Source organism: Sminthopsis crassicaudata, chromosome 3 (genome assembly GCF_048593235.1).
Source record: "Sminthopsis crassicaudata isolate SCR6 chromosome 3, ASM4859323v1, whole genome shotgun sequence".
Taxonomy (NCBI): domain Eukaryota; kingdom Metazoa; phylum Chordata; class Mammalia; order Dasyuromorphia; family Dasyuridae; genus Sminthopsis; species Sminthopsis crassicaudata.
Window position 1 is genome coordinate 622,694,245 of NC_133619.1, and position 23,156 is coordinate 622,717,400.

The following is a 23,156-nucleotide window of genomic DNA, read 5'->3' on the forward strand; positions in this document are numbered from 1 at the left end:
TCTTGTTTAAATTAGTCTCATTAATCATTGGCAAACTCTTGATGAGCTCTAGAATTGAGGTATCTAAATGAAAATAGGGTTTAATTGAGGTCTAGTGTCAGGTTCAGGGTACAGGGAGTCCCAAGTTGGCTCAGATCCGATGGGGGCTGGGAGGATGGGATCTTCTATTGGAATTCAAAGAGGTGCTTCTGACCAGAGTTTGGGAATCAAAGGTCCTAGCTTCTTGAATTGTAATGCATCAGCTAGGAGGAAGGAGCTGGGAATCAGAAAGGAATAAATCCATCTGAAAAGATTTCTTAAAGGGACCACAACCCACATCATTCTCATTTCCTATCTTTTAATCGGAACACCTTTGGTTTCTGAAGCAGTAGTGCACCTGGGAACATTTTGCTGTTATTGATGCTTTATTTTTATCCATTTCCTTTGAATTTTGATGTCCTAGATAAAACCTCTCTAGCCTGCCTTGGTTAGAGCAGTTTTGGGGAGCCATAGTTATCCTATTCCATGTATTCATTTTCATTATGGCAGAATATCCAGGACAGAGAATGGCTGCCTGGCTCCTGAGCTCTTTGGAGGATCATGGAGAGCTTCTCCTGACCATTGCCCCCATATTATCTAGTGTCCCTTAGGGGCCAGTGACAGCTGCACCTGATAAAAATAACCCCTAAGAGTTGCCCCATCTCTGGGATAGAAATGCAACACTCTCCCCATCTCAACCTGGCCAGAGGAGGGCGCACACGGGAAAGAATGGGCCGGGGCTCCTTTAAACCTTAGTTTGGCCATTAATTTCAAGAATGAATGAAAGGAGGGCAGGGTTAAGCAGGCCAGGGTGGGGCTGTAAAAATACCATTGGCTGTTCCCTAGCACGTCCAAAGTGCAGCCCACATGTCTTCCCTTCCCATCCACTACACTGGTTAAAAGAGAGCCAGAAGTGTGTTCTTCTCCTGGAAGAACCATGGAAAGTTCTGAACAATCCAAGACTCAAGGGGTAAGTCAATGCCTAAACCCGGCACACTCATTGGGATTAACAGGCCTGAGCAGAGGTGGGCAAAGAAAAGGGGAAGGATTTCTCCAGGAGGAAGAGAAGAATGCCATAGATGGGTTCCCTGAGCTGTTGGAGCCCAGGGTTATGGAAAGGAGCTCAGAAGAGACATGCTCCCCATCTCCACCCATGTGACTTATCTTTGGCTAGCTGGCCCTTTTACAGATGCAATACTGTAAACTCCTTGAGGACAGAGCCTATTGCTTCTTAACTTGTATTTCCAGAGCTTAGTACCTAGCACAAAGTAGGCACTTTATATAGAATAGAATTGATTTGAATCCTATCCCCTGCCTGGTTTTATTAAGAGACAGGATAGGTTAGAAAAGGGGATGGAGGAGAAAGGGAGCAAGGAAGCTGGAACCATCATGCAGGAAAAGGACTAAAAAGAATAGAACTATAATGCCAGAGAAACTGAGGCAAGATAGAGATTAGAGAGATTTTAATATTTTATTGATTGGAGAGCGTAATTGACTGAACCGGACTCTCGTCTCAAAGTGTCCAGTGTTGAATGGGAGAATCCCAAATCCTTTTATGCCTTTCAAAAAGAGAAAAAGAGCGCGAAGGATTTTTACAGAAACATTTGGTTGTGCCTGGATGGGGGGAGGCTATAAGCTCTTACTAAAAGCCAGAGTCAGGATGTTTGAATAAGTGAAGATCTCAAAGAGATCAGGGTAGTCTTATCTTATTTTAGAGGGGTAGTGTCAAATTCTTTGAGGAGCCAGGAAGTCTGCTCCTCATCCCATTGACAATGTATAACCTTAGAACAAATGGTCCTCAGTCTTAATGAACCAGAGGGGGTTTTACAACTTAAGGATTGAGGCAGAACAGTTAAGGAAACTGAGATAGAACAATTCAAGGAAACTCAGGATAATAAGGGAAAACTGGTGCAAGGGAGACTGAGGTTAGAACAGCTCAAGGAGACTGGCATAATAATCACTAAAGCTTAGAGATAATTTGGTTTGCAAAGTCATATGTATATATGTGTGTATGTATAAATATATCTGCATAAAAACATGTGTATGAATCTATGGATATGTATATAAATATATCTGTGTGTATATGCATAGATGTATATGTTGATTTTTACTCTCACAGCAAGCTTTCCTGATAGGTACTATAGGTTATCCCCATTTAACAGATGAGAAAAACTGAAATTCATAGATTGAGCTATAGTGTCTGAAGCAGGCCTCAAACTTAGGACTTCCTCACTTGAAGGCTACTGCATTTCCTCTCATGTGAAAATCAGAGTTAAATTTATGGGTTCCTTACCCAAATGAGACCTTTGAGAAATGGGTTTATGAAGCCAACAGATGTTGGTTATAGAAATATTCGTTGTAATTATTTGGATACTGGGAGGTTTTTTTTTTTGTTTGTTTGTTTCGTTTTGTTTTGTTTTGCTTTTAAATTAATCAGATCTTTGCAAATTTTTTTTCTCTTTCTGTCTTTGTCTCTCTGTCTCTTTATTCATTTTCTGTTTTTCTCTTCCAAGTATTCCTTAGGAGAACAGACTTTTGACAGATAAATCTATTAAGTATGTAAATATAGTGGTAATAATATATGTAACTATAGTGATAGTTTATATTTATGTATTTAAATGTTGCAGTAATAATAATAATCATACTACACATTTATAAAGTACTTTCCTCAATGCAGCCCTAAGAGGTAGATAATTCTATCATTATGATTATTAAGCCATTTGGCAGAAAAAGAAGAGTCACAGAGGGGTTAAATAGCTTGCCTAGAGTCATGCAACTAGTTAGTGTCTGACAAAGCCTTTACAGCTAAGTCTATTGAATTCCACCCCTACTCCCAGCCCTCCTTTCCCCTCCCCCACCTCCCCCCCTCCCCACCCCCCTACTCTTTCTCCTTTTACCTAATCATGTGCTTAAGTGCCTACAGAAAGGAAGGGGCATCCCAGAGTCCTGGACCCGGACTCTGAAAGTGTAGTCTTGGGCAAGCTGCTTATCCTTTCTTACCCTAAAAAAGGTATTATGATGTATGCTATGCCTACTCCGCTCCAGGTAGCCTAAATAGATCATATAATCAAAGTGTTTGCAATACTATAAATGTTAGTTATTATTAACCTCAGTTTCCTCATCTGTAAAATGAGGGAGACTGAGTGTCTAAGACTCTGAGTTCTAACCCTGTGATTCAGCTCAGATGTGAAAGCCTTGCCTGCCTCATGGTTGGCATTGTGCTGAGCTGCAGTGCCCGCTGGGTCCCCAGGTCAGGTATCCCGTTGTTGTGTGATGAAGGAGTCCAATTTGTCCCCATGGGGTCATCTGTAATGCAGTCACCCTGCTCCTATAGCCCTGACCTTCCTGGTCCAGCCCAGGAAGCAGGCAGGTAGACATGGAATGGCTTTAGGGAAAGAAATAACCATCTACTCCCAAGGATCTAGGAAATCATTAGCTGAAGGGAAGGTGGCAGCCCCCTCCCTCCCCTCAAGGTGCCAAGTCCTCTTGGGACTGGCATGGCTCTGCCAGTTTGCCACACCCCTGGGTTCAGGATTCCAGGAGTGGGGTATCAGAGAGTCGGGGCTGGAGGGAGACTTAGATGCTATTCAATCCAAACCCCTCATTTCAGAAACTGAGTCTCAGAAAGATATAGAAAATTGTCCACAAAGTAGAAGAGTCAGGATCTGAACTCTGGTCTCAGGACCCCCTGCTTCAGTTAGATGTTCATCCTCTTTCCAGTGTCAGCATCCCTGCCCTATCTGCTCTGGCTCCCCAGTCTGTTCCCTTAGAACTACTTTACCCCCATCCCCCACACTCCCAAGCTGCTTAGGACTCCATTCTTTCCTGAAATTTTCCCTGCATCCTTCCCCAAATTTGTGTCCCAACTCTGTCCCCATTCTAATCTGCTGGAGTTCAGCTCCAGTGAATATTGAGAGTGTGAATCTGAAATGAATATCCAAGGCCAGAGGGAAGATAATGCTTTGCAATCTCCATTTATCAATCTAGGGAACTGGGGTTTATATTATCTTTAAGCTAATGTTACATTAGTACTAGCTACCTCCATGTTAATAGCATTAACCCATATAGGGCCAGCCCAGTTTGTGGGTGCTCTACCCAGGGGGCCAGGAAAAAAAAGGCAAATTACAGAACATATTTGATGCCCAGCTAACTATCTTACAGCTCCAAGTGAGGCACAGCATGTGGAAATGAGATAGGAGGCAGAATCTCATGCATGGTAGGAATGTGAGGGAAAGAAACTTGTAACCATATATAAATAGAGATTAGAGCCAGATTCAAAAGGGCTTAAAATGCTAAACTTTAAATTTTTTTAAATTTAAATTTCTTCCTACAGGCAACAGGGAACATGAAGTTTCTTTTTTTTCCTTTTTTTAAAATTAATTTTATAATTATTTTTTTTGACAGTACATATGCATGGGTAGTTTTTTTACATTATCCCTTGTATTCATTTTTCCAGATTTTCCCCTCCTTCCCTCTACCCCCTCCCCTAGATGACAGGCAATCCCATACATGTTAAATGTGTTACAGTATATCCTAGATACAATATATGTGAAACACGAAGTTTCTTGAGCCAAGGGAGTGACATGCTCAACCTTGTACTTTAGGAATATCTATTTGGCAGCTCTGGAAATTAACAGAGAGGCTGAGTATTGGGAGACCAACTGAAGGACCACTTCCAGGCAAGGAGTGATTAGACTGGCTTAGTGGAGATGTGGTATAAAAGGGACAGAGGTGGAGGCAGAATTGACAAAATTTGGCAAGTAGCTGGATATGGTGTGATGCAAGTAGAAAATCTGGGCTGATTTCTAGGGTGCAAACCTAGGGCATTAGAATGGCAGAGTCTTCAGCAGAAAAAGGAAAATTGGAAAGAAGAGATTTAGGACTAAGTGCTGTGTTGGATCTATTGGGTTTGTGATTCCTGTAGGACCTTCAGGGGGAGTTGGAACGTTGCAATTAGGTCTAGAGCTTGGGGAAAGGTGAGAGCTGTGGAGATTTGAAGGTTATCTGCAAGGTGATCAAAATTGAACCCAGGAGAGCCTAAGAGATCACCTTATAGACACAATTGGGGTGAGACATGAATGGTGGCCCATCAGATGGCTCCCAGTCACAATTGCTGCTTTTCCAGTCCTAGTTCAGAAGAGGTAATGTGGCAGAGAGAAAAGACAAGACCATTTTTATCCCTTCTGGACACAGTTCTAAAGAACTAAAAAATCATTCCCTACTTGTTTACCTGCTATTTCTATGCTATTTGAACTGTTTGTGATAAAAACTCAATGACTGTCCACTTAGACTTGCTTGCTTTTTGGATGCATGGATCAAAGCTTGGAGAGTAGCTAAAGCCAGAGCCATGACATGGGAAGCTTCCAGCTCTAAGAGATGTAGCCTCCGACACATGCTGCCCCAGTTACTGAGCCTGTTTCTGAACTGTGGATCTCAGTGTACTCATCTGTGAAATGGAGAGCTTGCCCCAATGACCTCTACAATCCCTTCCACCTCTCACTGTGTGATCCTATGAAAATCACACTCTTTTCTATAGCTCTGATTTTACCACTCAGCTCTGCAGAGGGGCAGGACCATATTTTTCTCATTAAGTAATGCAGTTCACCCCTTCTAAGTCGAGTTCTGGTTCTTCTCTCTCTTCTCCATATCTTAAATAATCAAGAAAGTCCAGGTGGATTACCATCCCCTTCCCTTTTAATAGCAATGGTTTAAATAGCACATGGAAGCAGAAACTGGAAAAAGGAATCAGAAGAATTTGCCCAAAGCTGACTTCTTGAAGCTGTAAGATTAAGAAGGGAAAATAAACTTTTCTCCCTTCTGATCTTGTGAATAGGGGTGGAGCAGTGAAGAGGGAGGGAGGAGGGGAGGGAAAGGGAACAGGAGAGAGAAAAAGAAAAAGCCAGAAAGAGAAGATACAAAAAGAGACAGAGACAGTTATATAGCATATAGTAGGCTTTTAATAGATGCTTATTGATTGCCCAACCCCCATTGCTAGCACTTCCTTTATCTCAATTAAATCATAGATCAGCCCAGAAATTTTATTTCTATTTATTATTATTATTATTTTATTTTATATATATACCATTTATTTTATTTTTTATTTTATTATATTTCTACTTATTACTATTGGAGGCAACTAGATGGTGAGGTATATGGCATTCTGTGGACCTGGAATCAGGAAGGCCTGAATTTGAATTCTGCTTCAAGCACTTAATATTTCTGTGTGACCCTGGATAAATTCTTCAGTGTTCTTAGCAATAAAATGGGGATAACAGTGGAACCTCTACTTACTAGGATTGTTAGGATGGAGCTAATCTTAGGCCACTGTGTCCAATCTAGCTGATTTCATTATTATTGGACTGGATCCATTTCGTCTCTAAGCTCTGAAAAGCTGTTCTCAGGCAGAATCCTCCTGCTGTCTTCAGCATTTGTTGCTAATTTGATTATTCACCCTGACAAAAGCTGGCTTGGCCAGCTGGAATATGCTTCCTCTCATTAGTAGAATCCCTGCCCCTATCTCACTCCTGCCCCACTGGGCCCTTCAGAACCAAGAGCAGGTTTAATTTGCTTTTCCAGCTGCCTTTCCTGGTTCCCTCTGTGATCTCATTTTCCTCCTAGAACTTCCAGGTCAACAGAGGGAGAATGTGCCTGTCCATCTCCACCCTCAGGAAAGAGAATGGTTGTATTTTATATTTCAGTTAGGAACTCTGTGCAGCCACCCAATACACACCCTCACCCAAGCATACCAAGCACATACATATACCATATACACAAAACCCCACAAAATTTATAAACACACCCCATATCCCTCTTTTAAACACATACTACACACACATCCTACTTATATACAAACCACACACACCACATACACAAAACCCCATACAATACATATACCCTCCCTGATGAGATCTAGATAAGGGGTAAGTAACTAAATGAAATTAGGGTTAATTGAGGTCTAGTGGCAGGTTCAGGGCACAGGAAGTCAAATGGAGCTCCCCTGCTACTCCTGTGGGTTCAGTGCAAGGATATAGCGGATACAGGCCCGAAAACCTAGATTGATAAAAGGTTTATTATGGGGTTTGGAAGTAAGGTTAAAGTCTGGTTAGTAAAAGGTGTTAGGAAGTTCCCTCTTTGACAGTGAGTCTGGTGCAAAACATGGTGCCAGCATGTTTTGACCTTCTGCAAAGAGATGATTCCACTTGGCTCTTTTGTAAGGAGAGATTTGGCTAAAGGGGCTATGCCAACCAGGTTGGTTCCTTGCTGGGTTTTCTCAAGGGCTAGAATTTGCTAGGTGGGGGTTGGGAAATCTGAGCAGATCATTAGAATGGGCTCAGATCCCTTGGGGGCTGGGAAAGCCCAGATATCTCCATTGAAATTCAAAAGGGTGTTTTCCACCGGGATTTGTGAATCAAAGGTCCTAGACTCTCCAGCTGTGAGGAGTTGGGAATCAAAGAATCTTAAAGGGAACCCAACCCACATCCCTTCTATAAACACACACACAAACTACATACATAATACCCCATAATATAAATACATACCACACATCTCTGCTATAAATGGGGATCCAGTTTCTCCATCAGCTAAGTGACAACCATAACCAGGATGATGTTTATTTTAGCAATCCTCAAGCAAAATCTTACAAGAAATACACAACCCATACTCCCTCAGCATGATCCCTGGTGCTTTCTCTCTAGAGGAAAGAGCCAAAAATGACCTTAGAGCCGAGTTTGGATGATGATCCTTCCACTCAGTAGACAAGGACTTATTTCCCTCTGAGGGTTAGTTTCTGTATTGGGAGAACCCAAAGCATCCCTTAGAATCTTAGAGCTAGGAGGTATCTTAGACTTCCCCCCTCATTTTACAGATGAGGAAATGGAGAAGGATGAAGTAATTTTCAAAAGTTCAAACTGTAAGGATCATAGATTTAGCCCCAAAAGGGACCTTGGGCACCCTGAAGTCCAACACCCTCACTCTACAGATCCAGAGAGGCTAATCAGAAATGGAGTCCCAGTTTTCTCTGAATTCTGTGCCCTTCCTGCTATACCAATAATCAAAAAGAAAACCAGTGATAAGATTGTTTGCTTTTTCCTTTTTGTTAAGCTTCAAGAACCTTTGTGCTTGAAATTTAAATCTCATTATTGACAGTAAGCAGATATTTAAGTAGTCATTCAGATTATCAGTTTGCTTTTTCCTTTTTGTTTAGCTTCTGGAACCTTTGTGCTTGAGATTTAAATCTCATTATTGACTGTAAGCAGAGATTTAAGTAGCCATTCAGATTGTTTATCAGTTTGCTTTTTCCTTTTTGTTAAGCTTCATGAACCTTTGAGCTTGAGATTTAAATCTCATTGACTGTAAGCAGAGATTTAAGTAGTCTTTAAGTAGGCAACGGTGACTACCTCAGAGTAGGTGCCTAATAAATGATGAGGTGTGAGGGCAGCTAGGTGGCGCAATGGATAGAGCACCAGCCCTGAATTCAGGAGGACCCAAGTTCAAATCTGGTCTCAGACACTTAACACTTCCTAACTGTGTGACCCTGGGCAAGCCACTTAACCCCAGCCTCAGGGGGAAAAAAATTGAGGTGTGATCTGGGGCAGAGATGGGATCTATGCTCCTTCTCTCCAAAGCTGTAATGAAAAGCTTTATTGGTTAGGAAAGACTTGGCGGGCAATATCAACTTCAAGAGAAGTGATATTGCAAAGAGACATTTTTCTAAAGGCCTATTTTATATAGAAACAGAACAATAGTACACAATTGCATCCAAAAAGGTAACATTCTTGAGAGAATCTTTTCTCCTGCTTCCTGAGGGTATGGGGTATGGGGTAAAGTTTGCTTACATCACTTTGCAGGGCTATCCACCCTCATCAATAGATGCTTATTGATTGATCAATTAACTTAAGTCATTTTCCAATGCTAGGTCTTTTGGCCTCAAGGTAGCAAATTTCCCAGAAGCACCAATGACTTTTGTTTAACTTCTCAGTACCTGCTCCCTGAATCTAAAATGCCCTTTCTCCCACAGAGGCTCACGCTCCTATTGGGGCTAGCCACATTGGTGGCTGCCTTTGGATCATCTTTCCAGTATGGGTACAATGTTGCTGTTATCAACTCTCCCTCTGAGGTAAGTCGGGGAAATGGAGTCATTCATTCTTTCAACAAATATTTCCTGCTGTGTATGAGATTGCCCCCAAGAGAAGAGGATTTCCTGCCCAAAAAAAGTACATGACATCTTCAAGAATCCCTCAGTGTTTGAAGGGAACTTGGCTCAGCCTGGCCACAGAAGCCAAAACAAGGAGCAGTGGGTGGAAGGTATAGGGAGGCAGATTTGGACCCCATGGAAAGAAAACCTTCCTAACAATTGAACCCATTCCAAAATGAAATGGGCTTCCTCTAATTATCTTCAAAGGAAAGTCAGAAGACCACTTGTCAGGGTTACTGTAGAGGAGATTCCCATTGAGGTCTGGGTTGGACTAGGTCCCTTTCAGCCCTGAGTTTTTGTCAGCCAGAGAATATGAATAAGCTGAGAACAGAGGATGTAACAGTCTTTGTTCAGATATTCTGACTGGTCCAGGGTTCTGCATACAATAGATGCTCAATAAAGATAGTTGTACTGAATGATGACTCTGACAGCTGCCTGACCTTTTTTAAATTCATATTGGCAAAGCCAGGTTACAACATCAGCTATTCTTTGAAGGAAACTTTGTGTCCAGACATCCTTTCCTTCTACTCAATCTTGCTGTTTGTGTCTGAGGTTTACTAAGAAATGGGATGGGTAAGTGCTTAAGCTTCAATGACTTTTCCTGCTGGCCCAACCTAGAACCCCAGAATTGGGTTCATTTAGTGGTCATTTAGGCCAACTCACAGTGACAATTTACTCTGCCCCATCCCCAACAAGTGGTCACCCAGCCTCTACTTGAAGACTTTCAGTGAGGGAGAACCCTAGTCAGCCATTTCACATTTGGACAGCTCCCAATATTAGGAAGGTTTTCCTGACATCAATCAGTGAAACTGGCTTCTCTCTTCACATTTCCTACCCACATTTTACTCCTTTCATCTAAGTCCTGGCAGAACAAGGCTGGTCCCTCTTCCATGTAACTTTTTCTAATTCTTAAACTATTCACATGACCCTTTCTTATTTATTTTGTCAAATATTTGCCAAATGCACACAATTTTTGCAAATACATTAAACATTTTTTGTTTCAAATTCTCTTTCTTACTCCTTGAGAAAGTGAGAAATATGATACTGAATATATATGTATATATAACCCTTTCTGCCCTAAATTTTCTCTTAATCCAGGTAAAGCCAAATTCTTTCTTATTAAAATTTATTTCCAGATCATGCAAGACTTTTACAACCAAACTTACTATAAAAGGACTTCGGAATATATGGGCAGTACAGTCTTGACTCTGCTGTGGTCTATCTCTGTGTCCATGTTTCCTCTAGGAGGTTTACTTGGGTCACTCATGGTTGCCCCGATGGTGAATAAATGTGGTAGGTAAGTGAGAAAAGTTCTCCAATCCATCAATAGATGATGGTCCAATCTTCAACATTTAAGATTAAAACCTCAGCCTGTGTCCTTGACCAGGGTGGCACAGTGGATAGATTTGTGGGTTCAAATTACACTTTTATGACTATAGACAATTCACTTAGTCTCAGTTTTTCTTCAATCAAATGAAGATAAGTATAATGACGATGAGCCCAAAACTCTGCCCAATGCTTTAAATATCTTATTTAATCCTCCCAATAACCTTGAAATATGGAAGATATTTTTATTCCCATTTTTACAGATGAGTAAACTAAGGTGAAGTGACTTGTCCACAATCACACAGCTAGTAAATGTCTAAAACTGGATTTGAATTCAGATTTTCCTGAATTCAGGCCTTAAACCACTGAACTATTCAGCTATCTCGCATTGATATAAATGCTAATGAGAAAATATATATATTGCTTTGTAAACATTAACTGAAACACGTCTACACAAATAAGCAAATATTAGAATATAAAATAAGCATTCATAAGATTTGGAGCTAAAAGAGAACCAAAAATCCATCAGAAGGGATCTCATTCTGTCCCTAAACAAGAACCCACCACTTCAGTAATTATGGTTAGTATTTGCAAAACACTTTATAAATGTAATCCCATTTGTTCCTCCCAGTGAATCTGGGAAGAGTGTGCCATATTAGTCCCATTTTTATGGATGAGTAAACTAGGATGTTTGTCCTGCTAGTAAATGTCTGAGGCTGGATTGGAAGGGACATCTTGAATCCAAGGCCAGTCCTATGCCTATGTTTCTGACCATTGGTTATCCCTTTTCCTGGAAGATTTCTAGCAAGGAAATAGATCTAGAGCAAAATAGGTCCTTAGAGAATCCAAAGCCCTCATTTTACAGCCAAAGACAACAGAGTTATAGTTTGTAATTGCTTTATTTAGGAAGGATTTGCATTCAGGTCTTGCTGACTGTGGATTGAAGGTTCTCTAGCCACTGCGCCCTCTAGAAGCCACAAATGTTACTGCATGTCTCTGTTCTCAAGAGAAGGGACTTAATTCCTTTTTTCCTCTGTAGAAAGGGAACCTTGCTGATCAACAACATATTTTCTATCGTCCCTGCGATTTTGATGGGATGCAGCAAAGTGGCCCAGTCCTATGAGCTGATCATCTTTTCCCGAATTGTGGTGGGAATATGTGCAGGTAAATATAAGGATGGAGCTTTGTTATAGCCAAGACTTTTTGGAAAAACTTTAAAGTTTATCAAATGTTTTTAATTATTTTTATTCTCAATAGACAGTTTCCATTTCACAGAGAAAGAAACTGAGGCTCCAAGAAGTTAAGCAATAACTTAACCAAGGTCACAAAATTTGCAAGGGTCAAAGGCAAAATTGGAGACTTCCTGACTTTGGGTCCAGTACTCCATCCAACATATCACAAGGAGTCCCAGGCATTGTCCTGGTGAGACCACTTAGTTATGTTTTATAATGGAGATGGTTTGCTCACTCTGCTATCCCTCTAGGTACCATGGCCCAATGGGGAGAAGAGAGCTCTAGGTCTAGAATCAGGGTCTGAATCCCAATTCTGTGAATAAAAATACAAATTCCTTAAGCCTAAGAATCTTAAACAAGATCCTAGATCCAGAACAGGAAAGGATCCCTTGTCTTTTGGGTGACTGGACAAGTGTCGTGTAGAGTACCTCTTGCCAAGTGGTCATCCACCTTTGCTTAAAGGCCTGGTGTTATGTCCTGTTTTCTAGAACCCCCACACTGGGATGATAAGTGATAAGGTGGGACTCCTGAGGATGAGGGAAAAATGGAATCCATTTATTTCAAGGTCTTTCCACTTTTTATACCGTCATACTCAATTATACAAGAAAACACTGGGCATGTGCCTAGTATATACTGTGCTCATGGGACCACATAAACAACTTGCTATTGTATGTAGTTTGCCACCTGATATCACTCTTCCACCTGTTATTATTTTGCTTCAATCAAGTTATCACCACCTCCTAATCAGGAAGGCTATAGCCCCTTGGGGGAAATTGGGAGGGGGTTCCAAGCAGAGATTGTCAGCAGGTTCCCTCTGAAGGGTCTTATACCTCACCCAGAGTTTCCCCACTGTCTGATCCTCTACAACCTGGCCCCCAGTTAGAGAGAGCCCACCCTTTCCTGAAGCAGAACCTTCCCTTCTGGGGTCCCTCTAATTCTTGGGTTGTTGTTCCTTCCATGGATCCTCAGTGAGCATCCCTGCAATGCCCAACCAGCATCTTCCAGATCTGCTCTCTAGGGCCAAGTTCAGTACTGGACACATACTGTCGGTGCTTAATAAATGCTTGGTGGCTGAGTGACTCACTGATCCTAGCAGAACAGACCCAATTCTCTTCCTTTGTCATGATAGCCATAGCCCCTCCTCCAACCCCTTTTTCTTGTTTCTAAACTAAAGATGACTACTTCCTTCCCCATCATCAGATGACAAGACAGTGTGTACTAGATTTAAGGTTAGAAAGTTCTGAGACTCACCACAGTCACAGTTCTGTTCCTTAAAAAGCCATCTGTGTCTTCACTGTTAGTGTTTTAATCAAGTTAAGTGGTTTTTATGATGGAGGAGTTCCTAACACTTCTTTTAAGCATCTGTAAGAAGTAGGTGCTAATTGGAACATCATCCCAGGCTCCCTTTCTAAAGCTGCAGCTGCTGCTACTCCCTCCTCCCCTCACTCCCAGCTTCCTCTCCTTCCTGAATTGAAGCCCAAAGGACCTATAATGAGTTTTTCCTTAGGGTGAGGAAATCCCTGTAGTTCACAGCCCATCTGTGCCTTAATAGATAAATAAGTCCTGAAGTTCAGAGACATTAAGTGAAATTAGGAGAATCAGAGCCAGGCTTTAGATCTGCTTCCCTTATTATGTTACCACACTGTAACAATGAAGCTGAGATGTGGCTTCTTTGTTCTCCTATCTCCCTTTTGTTGGCTCACCCCATTCCTAAGATCCCAGAATTCTCCTTCTACCTGGTTTTCCAATGATCTCCTCCATGGTGGTGTGCCACCCAGTGAGGAAACAATCTGAGGAAAAGCAATGTATAGCTAGACGGTCATAATAAATGGATCAGTGGACAACCCAAATAATCCAAAGACCCTGAAAATGATACAAACGAAAATACAAAATTAGGTAATCTGATTTCTAAGTGCAGAGAAGATTAGTGGCTTTCCTATTTGGTAGAGGGGAAAATTCTACTCCCAGAATGGAGGGATGCACATGAATTGTATCCATCTAAATTTAGGGAGCAGTAGATGACTTATATCATCTAATTTCTCATGGATAATCTATAGAAAAACAAAATGGAGGAGAATAGATGGGGCGGTACAACATGTTCATGAAGTAGAATCCTATTGATTCTCTTGATTCCCCTGCTGACTCAATTCCATTTTGTAACTGATCTTCACTCTATCTCCTCATAGGAAAGGCAGTGTGCCCCCAAGCCCATGCCCTCTCATCCAACAAAATTTCCCCAGCTTGTTCTCCTTCCAGAAATCTTACTGCATGTAGAGCATAACACCCCCTTCCTCCCAGGATTTTGTGAGGATCAAATAATAGGAGTAAGATACTTAGCGTAGTACCTGGCACACAGTAGGTGCTTAAATAAATGTTAGCTCCTTTTATTATGTTAGTCAATGGGCTAATGGAGAGAGAGCTGGTTTCAGGGTCAGGGAGACTTCAAATACTGGGAGAGTTCAAAATACTGCCTCTTTTACATATTGACTATGACTGAACAAATAGTTGTACCAATAGTTGCCAGTTTGTATTAGATGATGTTTCCTTATTCAAATTCCCTATACCAATAAAACCACAGGTTTGTAATCAAAAAAGGAGTAAGTTAAAGAGTCAGAGAGAAGGATTTCTCCTCCACACATTGAAATTTCTGAGATTACTTCTATTGCCCCAAAGAGGAAAGAAAAAAATCCTATATATACAACTATATTTATAGCAGTTTTTAATGGTGGCAAAGAATTAGCAACCAAAGGGATGCTTTGGGAATGGCTGAACTTTTTCAGTTAAAATGAATAACTTTTTCAGTTATGGTGTAAGAATATAATGGATGTGTTGTAATAAAATAAACGATGAAAGGGGATGGTTTCAAATTAATCTGGGAAGACTGATACAGAAGTGAAGTGAACAGAGCCAGGAGAACAGTTTACACAGTAATAGCAATATTTTAAAAATTCAACTGTGAAATACTTAGGAACTCTGAGCAATTCAATAACTCGCCACGGTTCCAAAGGACTCATGATAAGAGATACTGCTTAGCTCTGAAGAGCTGATGGATCAGGGTACAGATTGAGATATGTTATTTTTTTTTTGATATTGCTAATGTGGGAATTTGTTTTACTATCATAATTGTTAGGAGAGCTTTGCCAAATAGGAAGAGAAAAAGTAGGAGGGAAAGAAGGCACTTTGGTTAGTTGAAAAAAATTTTATATATATATACATATATATATATATATATATATATATATATATATATATATATATATATATATATATATATATATATATATATATATATACACACACACACACACACACAAACATACATGCTTCATCTGGGTTGGAATGTGCACAAAAGACCCATTTAGCAAGGATACCATTCTGGAGGCAACAACTTCTGTCCATGAGATTCTCTAACTAGTTATTTCTGCTCCTAACTAGCTATTTTCAGATCCTCTAAAATTATAAACCTTTCTTTCTGGTGAAGTCTACTACAATAGAAGGTTTTCATTACAAATTCATATAGTATTTCATTTCCTAGATTCTCTTCACTTGTAACTTTGAGGAAACAAGAGTCCAATTAGTTAGATGGCACAGTGGCCCTGGAGTCAGGAGGAGACAGGCTGGGCTTATTATGTAAATGCTGAGATGGAAGAATTGTACATGAATGGACTCCCACTAAGAATAAAGGATCTTAATTTGTTCTTTGCTTTATCCATATCAGGTCTGTCCTCCAATGTGGTCCCCATGTACTTGGGAGAGTTGGCTCCCAAAAACCTGAGAGGCGCCATTGGTGTGATCCCGCAGCTATTCATTACCATTGGAATCCTTGTAGCCCAGATCTTTGGTATTCGAAGCATCCTCGCCAGTGAAAAGGGTATGTATGATATGTTAGGTTAATAGTTAGGAAGTTACTCATTTTCTTATCAGGCATTGAAGGAAGGAAGTATGGAAGGGAGGGGGTACCAGCAGCTGCAGGGCTGGTCTACCGAGATTGAAAGATGAAGAGAGTATCTCTCTCTCTTTCTTTTTCTTTCACTGAGGCAATTGGGGTTAAGTGCCCAGGATCACACAGCTCTATCCACTCTATCCACTGTGCCACCTAGCTGCCCCAAAGAGTATATTTCAAGCTAACAAAAGCACATATTTGGAAGTTGGGATGTAATGTATAAAGAATAGGAAGTTGGCTGGTTTGACTGAATTGTAGTACTTTGGGGGAAAGTTCTAATGGACTGGAAAGAATCAATGACTTGGGCACAAATCTTAGCTTTATTACATAGTACCTGTGTGAGATTAGACAAATCACTTGTTCTCTCTGGACCTGGGTTTCCTTATTTGCAAAATGAGGCAATTGGGTTTGATGGCCTCTGAGATCCATTTCTCTGCTATTCTGATTGTGTTCCTATGATCCCTTATAGGATGGCCGATTCTTCTCGGGTTGACTGGGATCCCTGCAGCTATGCAACTGCTCTTGCTGCCCTTCTTCCCAGAGAGTCCCCGGTACACCTTGATTCAGAAAGGAGATGAAGAAGGAGCCCGAAAAGGTTTGGCTTCCATGGCATATATCAGGAGTACAGGATGCTTTGGGGTTGAGGAGGATTGGACCTGGAGATTCCTTCTGACTTTTGCTCTCAAGGCTGGGGTTGGTCTACCAAAAGTCAAAAGGACAGTTTTTGTTCAATCAGAAGAGCAGATATGGTTGAATGTCTCAGAAAGAAGAAATTTTATGTTTTAATATGTTAGTTTCAGTGATCTGAACAGAGGAAGAAGTCTCAGCAAAATAAATCAATATATCAAAAAAATCTGGGGAAAAAATCTCCCCCCTCTTCAACAGAGTGGGCGAAGGTCTCCTGATTGTCTCTTGTTGGGGATTAAGATGATTTGTTGTAATTTTGTAAGGTTTGTCTTTTCACACTTACATTGTTGTAGTTGTATGTTTTCTTGGTTCTGCTGATTTCAGGCTACATCAGTTCACAGTTGTTTTTATGCTTTTCTGCATTCATCTCTTTTTCTAACACTACTCTAACATCCATGGACCACGATGTCTTTGACAGTCCCCCAGGTGATGGGTGCCTACTTTGTTTCCAGTTTTTAAATGCTTTTTGTATATATGAGGCCTACCTTTTCATCACTTACCTCCTTGAGGAATAAGCCTTAGCAATGGAATCTGAGTGAAAGAATAAGTTGCATAATTCCAAATTTCCTATCTCCTCATTTAGCTTTAAAGAAACTGAGAGACTCTGATAATGTTGAAGCTGAGATAGAAGAGATCCATATGGAGGATGAGATGGAGAAGGCCGCAGGCAGAGTATCGGTGCTGAAACTCTTCACCATAAAGTCACTCAGATGGCAGCTCATTTCCATTATCATCCTAATGGCAGGACAGCAACTCTCAGGAGTCAATGCGGTGGGTAAAGCAATGGAAGGGAGAATGCTGAGCTTTGGAGGGAATCAGGAATCTGTTCTATATATGTAGGAGAATTTTAAGGCCCAGTTGGGAGTCGGGAATCAACATGTAGGTGTTGGTAGAAACCTCAGTTTGGAGCCTTGTAGACAGTACTGTGGGGGCAGAGAAGACTTCTTCCTGTTCTTGCAAACATCCCCTGAAATGCATTAGGAGCTCTGAAGGCCTGTACCCCTTTATTTGCTGTCTCTTACTCTGATACCTGCTAATATGTCCTGGGCCATGCTTTCTAGGTTTACTACTATGCAGACCAGATCTACAGGGAAGCAGGAGTGGCTGTAAATGATGTTCAATATGTCACAGTGGGGACAGGTGCAGTCAACGTGGTGATGACCATCTTAGCTGTAAGTATACTCCATATGACTTTTCTTTACATTCTGAAATTAGCATCTTTGAAAGAGAACCTCCAAGAGAATGGTGGGAATAGTGACTTCAGGAGTATGGTGTGCACAGAAAAACTTTCTAGGTGTCTCAAATGGCCATGAAATTCTCCCTCTTTGCTCACACTCCGTCCTTTCTCCCAAATTTACATTCAGTTATCATTCAGTGGCACTCCTATATATATATATATATATATATATATATATAAAATCTTCCCTGTGAGACCAACTATCCTCAGAGTCCTACATCCCTAGATTTTCCCAACCCCTCTCTATTCCTATATTTCCCTATATCTCTTAAGACTGCAGTGCTAATGAGTAGCTAGGTGGTGCCATAGTGCATGGAGTCAAATAGATCTCTTCCTGAGTTCAAATCTGACACTTATTAACTATGTGATCCTGAGCAAGTCACTTAACTCTGTCTACCTCAAACTTTCTCATCTGTAAAATAAACTGGAGAAAGAAATGACAGGATGTACCACATCTCTTAGACCGTCTAGTCAATTCTAGGCTTCCTAACCCTGTAAGATCCATTTTAGGCATGGTTCTCTAGGAATAGATCAGTCAGTCAGCAGTTATTAAAACTCTTTGGTGGGCACTGATGATTCAAAGCAAAGCTGGAATAGTCCCTCCCCCCAAGGAGTATATATTATATTGGGAGACAACATGTCTGTCCCAGCATGTATAAGACCGACAGATCTATCTATATAGATATATATCTAAATAGATACATATATCTATCTCTAGATACCTATATCTAGAGATAGATAGGTAGATGGATGATAGATATAGATTTAAAAAATGGATACAAAATACCAGTCACTGAGTTTGCTGCTAGGGAAACAAAAATGACAATGGAATACTCCTTCCCTCAAGGAGCTTCCAGTCCATCACAGAAGACAACATGATCATATGTACTCAAACCAATTCTTGCTACATTTGCTGAAGCTACTTAGTCAGTAAACATTTATTAAGCACCTAGTATATGTTGAGACGCTGTATTAACTGCTAGGGATACAAAGAAAGACAAAAACAGTCTGCTGCCGGGCAGCTAGGTGGTGCAGTGGATAGAGCACCAGCCTTGAATTCAGGAGGACCAGAGTTCAAATCTAGTCTCAGACACTTAATACTTCCTAGCTGTGTGACCCTGGGCAAGTCACTTAACCCCAGCCTCAGGAAAAAAAGTCTGCTGCCCTCAAAGGTGCTGACATTCTATTGGGAGAGACAGCATACAAATAACTTTATCCACATAAGATATGCATGGTATGAATTAACAGAGCACAGCAAATGATCTCAACATCCATTAAATTCAGTACCTTTTAAATACTGGATTTTGAAATAAATCCTCAACCGATCAGCCCTATTATTATTATATAATGTTATTATTATTTGATCCATGAATTGCCATGCATCTAGAAGCAGGATGCCTCCAGTTCGTCCAGCATTATGGTGGTTAGTAGCCATGGTGAAGTTTTTGTTAGGGGCTAAAAAAAAAAAAATGATCATTAGCTAACCTGGTATTTCTAGTTTTCAGGATTTCAATGTCTAGTAGAGATGGAAACATTTTGAATCACATTGGTGACGCTGTGATCTTGTGCTTGGGAGGTGGTCCCATCTCTTTCTTTTGGAGACTTGGTCTCTATCTCAGCCAGGCTGGAAGTGTGGCATCCACTCCTAGGCCTGATAGCATTGTTGACTGGCCTGGAATACTCCACCTGCTCTGTTTCTGACCTGGGCTAATTTCTACTTTAAAAGACTGCCCACTCTCATAATGGTACCAGATTTTGTGTGGGCACCCTCTCAGCTTTAGTCCCACTACATGTAGCTCAGAGCTTCCCATTAGCAGGATTTCAAGCACCAGCCTCCCTCTAGTTCTTATGTGGCCCTTTTTCCTGGACCTCTCTCTTGGTTTCTCTTCCCACTGTGAGAGAAGTGTCAGGTGGACATGACATTTCTTGAGTTGCTATATCCTGCTGATCCTGACCTGGTACTGACCTGCAGGCCAGCCCAGGGCTGAATGTTCAGCTTCTTAACTGTGATCTTCCTCCCTTCAGGTGTTCATTGTGGAGCTCCTAGGGAGGAGGTTGCTCATCCTGATTGGCTTCAGTGTCTGCTGCCTGGCATGCATCGTGTTAACAATAGCCCTTTCACTTCAGGTAGGGGATCAAAAAGTGCTGGGTTTGTTTTTGTCTTGTAGAATGGGGCAAGGATACTAATCTGTCCAGGAAAATGTCACTCTTGTCTCCCTCCTTCCCCTCCAATTTTCCATATTAGCTGTGTGATCATGGGCAAGGCTTTTTACCACTATGGACCTCAGTACATATGAACTGTAAAATTAAGGAATTGGACTCTATAGTCCCTTCCAACATATGATCCTATGAAATTGAGCCCTAATTTCCTCATTTGTAAAAAATATTTTCAAGTCCTTAACTCCGCTAATCTGTATTCTAATGATCCTCCCCTTTCTGACATTCTATGTTATATGAATTTTATGAGTGCCCTCCCAGTCCCAGTTTTAAGGATTTTTCCTGATCTAAATCTACAATCCTAAAATATGCTGGAAGAAGGATAAACTCTGTTATTTAAAGAAAATTTGAACCATCTAGGTCCTACCCCAATTATTCAGATATTATAGACATATATTATATATTAACATAGATATTATAGACAGATTATTTTTTAAATACTTAAATAAAATTTTAGGCTTCCTCTGGAGCCTCTTTCATCCCCCATCCTCTCTCCATTCCCATTCACTTTTTGGATACCTGTTCTGCCATGTACTTGATGATGGTATTTTTCTCCCATAGAACACTGTGACTGGTATGCCTTATGTCAGCATTGCTTGTGTGATCACCTATGTTGTGGGTCATGCTATTGGGCCTAGTAAGTATCCTTGTTATCGTTGCCCCTCCCCCCCATTAAAGTAACACACTGGATCCATTTGATGCAATTTTTATTCCAACTATAGAAACAGTGGCAGCAGTGAGCCCACTGAGTAAAGAGGGATCTGTTATACATTATAGAGGGCCCCATTGTGAATGTGGTAGAGGATCCATTGAGAATATTAGAGGGCCCCACTGAAAATGTTAGAGGGATCCACTGAGAAAATTCCAGAAAGCCTACCATCTTTTAATTTATCAATTTTGTAGTTTACTATTTGGCTACCATCTTATAGTGTCCAGCCTTTTAAAAAGTCATCTTCAAAGAAAAAAAAATGTCAGTTTGACTCACTTGGGGGAGGGCTTTTACCTGTTTGTGCCAATGTTCTAAAGTCTTCTCCCTTCACTCATTTCATCTTTTCCTTTCAAGGTCCCATTCCTTCATTGATTATCACTGAAATCTTCCTGCAGTCCTCCCGGCCAGCTGCATTCATGGTCGGAGGCACTGTCCATTGGCTCTCCAACTTCCTCGTGGGACTGATCTTTCCATTCATTCAGGTAAGATGATGAGTTCTTAGACAAATTTCAGCTGTCTACTGGACATTCCACTCAAAATATCTGAGAGATATGCAAGTCAAGATCAGCAGAATGATTGGGACAGGAAAGTTAAATTTGAGAATCATCAGCATAGAGATGATAATTAAATCTGTGGGAGCTGATGAGATCACCAAATGAAGGAGTAATAGAGGGAGAAAAGGGCCGGGAAGACAAACCCGAGGGCCACCTACAGTTAGAAGGCAAAGAAAGAGTTGTCAGGTAGCAGGATATCTGGGAGAGCATGGCCAAAAAACCTAGAGAGAAGAGAATATCTGGGAGAAAGACTGAGGCTACAGAGAGGGCAAGGAGAAATAATACTGATAATTGTTAAATCCAAAGAATTTTTTATCAATATTAATTTTAATTAATAAAAATAAAAAATATTAAGAGCAGTTTCAATGGAATAAGGTCAGATTGTGAGGAGGAGAAGGAAAAAGTTGGAGGCCCCTGTTGGAGATGGCCTTTTTTGAGGAGTTAAGGTATAAAGGCCTGAAAAGAAATGGATGGAAGGACCAAATGAGGGTTTTTTTCTCAGTGTAAGGGATACGTGATCATATTTGTAGGCAATAGAAAATGAATAGAGCACGAGAGATTGAAAATTAGTGAAAAAATGACAATGACGAGGGCCATCTTTTGGAGGAGATGGAATTAAGAGGTATCCCTTGAACAAGTAGAGAGAGGGCTTAGCCTGGTAGGAACTAATGCCTCTTTGTCATGTGAGATGGGGCTGAGAGGCGGCTAGGTGGCACAGTGGATAGAGAATCAGCCCTGAAGTGAACGGGTAAAAGTACAGCCAATACTGGAAAAGGTTGGGTTGTCAAGGGAAAACCAGGTTCAGTAAGAATTAGTAGTTGGAAGGAGTAGGATGAAGGGAAATAAGGGAAGTAAGATGAAAGGAAGGTGATTGCCTATTGAACAAAGATTCCAGAAGCCACCATGGATGGGCTGGATGGAGTTAGGAGAGTTGGGGAGGGAGTAAGGAATTAGATAAAGTATGGATCTATTGGAGATGTGAAAGAGCGATATGCCAAGAAACTTGACTGACTTGACTTCTGTGTCCACAGGCGGGTCTTGGGGCCTACAGCTTCATCATCTTTGCCGTGATATGTCTCCTTACCACAATTTATTCATACTTCATCGTCCCAGAGACCAAGGCTAAGACATTTATGGAAATCAACCAAATTTTTGCCAAGATTAATAAGGTATCAGAAGTTCAGGCAGAGAAACATGAACTCAAGGATGTGAAGTCTTCTGCTCTTCTGTAGGAATGCCTGGCTTACACCTTTCACTTTTCCAGCTCAGAATTGGGCCTAACCAGAAACAGGAAAAGGTACTAAACAGACTGGCCCTACACTCCAGACTCCTGGGAAACAGAATATCCACTGAACTCTTGGGTGGAGATTCTGAAAGAATCAAGATCTTTCTATGGGTCATCTAGTCTAAGCCAGCACCCATAACTGTCTTGAGCAGCAGCTCCTTTGTGACTTATCATATGAACTTTTGTATTGACAACAATCACTCATCGAGTTTGGGGACCTTCGGGGATGTGTGGGCAACCCTGGTCAAACTGATTTCTTCATTCCTACCACTATTCTGCCTTGGAGATGTTATTCTTAGGAAAATATCATGTTAGAAACACAGTCACATCAAGACAAAGAGACAGTTATGGATGGTTCCGCTAAGTAGGAGTATGGAGGAAGGTTCAAGAAGAACTCATTCTAAGCTTAATCCTAAATACTATTTGTTAAGGATTGTTTCTATGTATTCATTAAAGTAGATTTGTTAATTTTTCATTGAGATGACTTTCTTTCTAGTAAATAGTAATTGGTTATACTGTGATTTTCCAATGTTCTGTGAATCTCATTGATCCTTGAAGTGTTCCATTGATCCTTACTACCCCACCCAAGTAGACTTGTGAGATTCTCATCTGTGTTCTTTACTGTCAAGGGTCAACCTAACATTGGGTACCATCTTCCTATTGTCTTTATATGAATCTGACCTTTCATTTCACAATTGAGAGAAAGGCAGACTTAAGAGAGGGTTATGGAGTTAGGCTATAAAAATCATTGGCTA

At 40.9% G+C, this 23,156-nt stretch overlaps 1 protein-coding gene across 1 annotated transcript; it reads left to right on the forward strand.

Moving 5' to 3' along the window:
* Positions 1-842: 842 nt before the first annotated feature.
* Positions 843-22,876, forward strand: SLC2A5 (solute carrier family 2 member 5). The gene is made up of 12 exons (XM_074306352.1): positions 843-988; positions 9,035-9,133; positions 10,348-10,508; positions 11,577-11,701; positions 15,488-15,640; positions 16,182-16,307; positions 16,983-17,170; positions 17,461-17,571; positions 19,662-19,763; positions 20,415-20,490; positions 20,917-21,044; positions 22,148-22,876. Exons 1-12 carry the CDS (start codon positions 956-958, stop codon positions 22,346-22,348), a joined length of 1,503 nt encoding a protein of 500 aa, XP_074162453.1. The 5' UTR covers positions 843-955; the 3' UTR covers positions 22,349-22,876.
* The last annotated feature ends 280 nt before the right edge of the window (positions 22,877-23,156 follow it).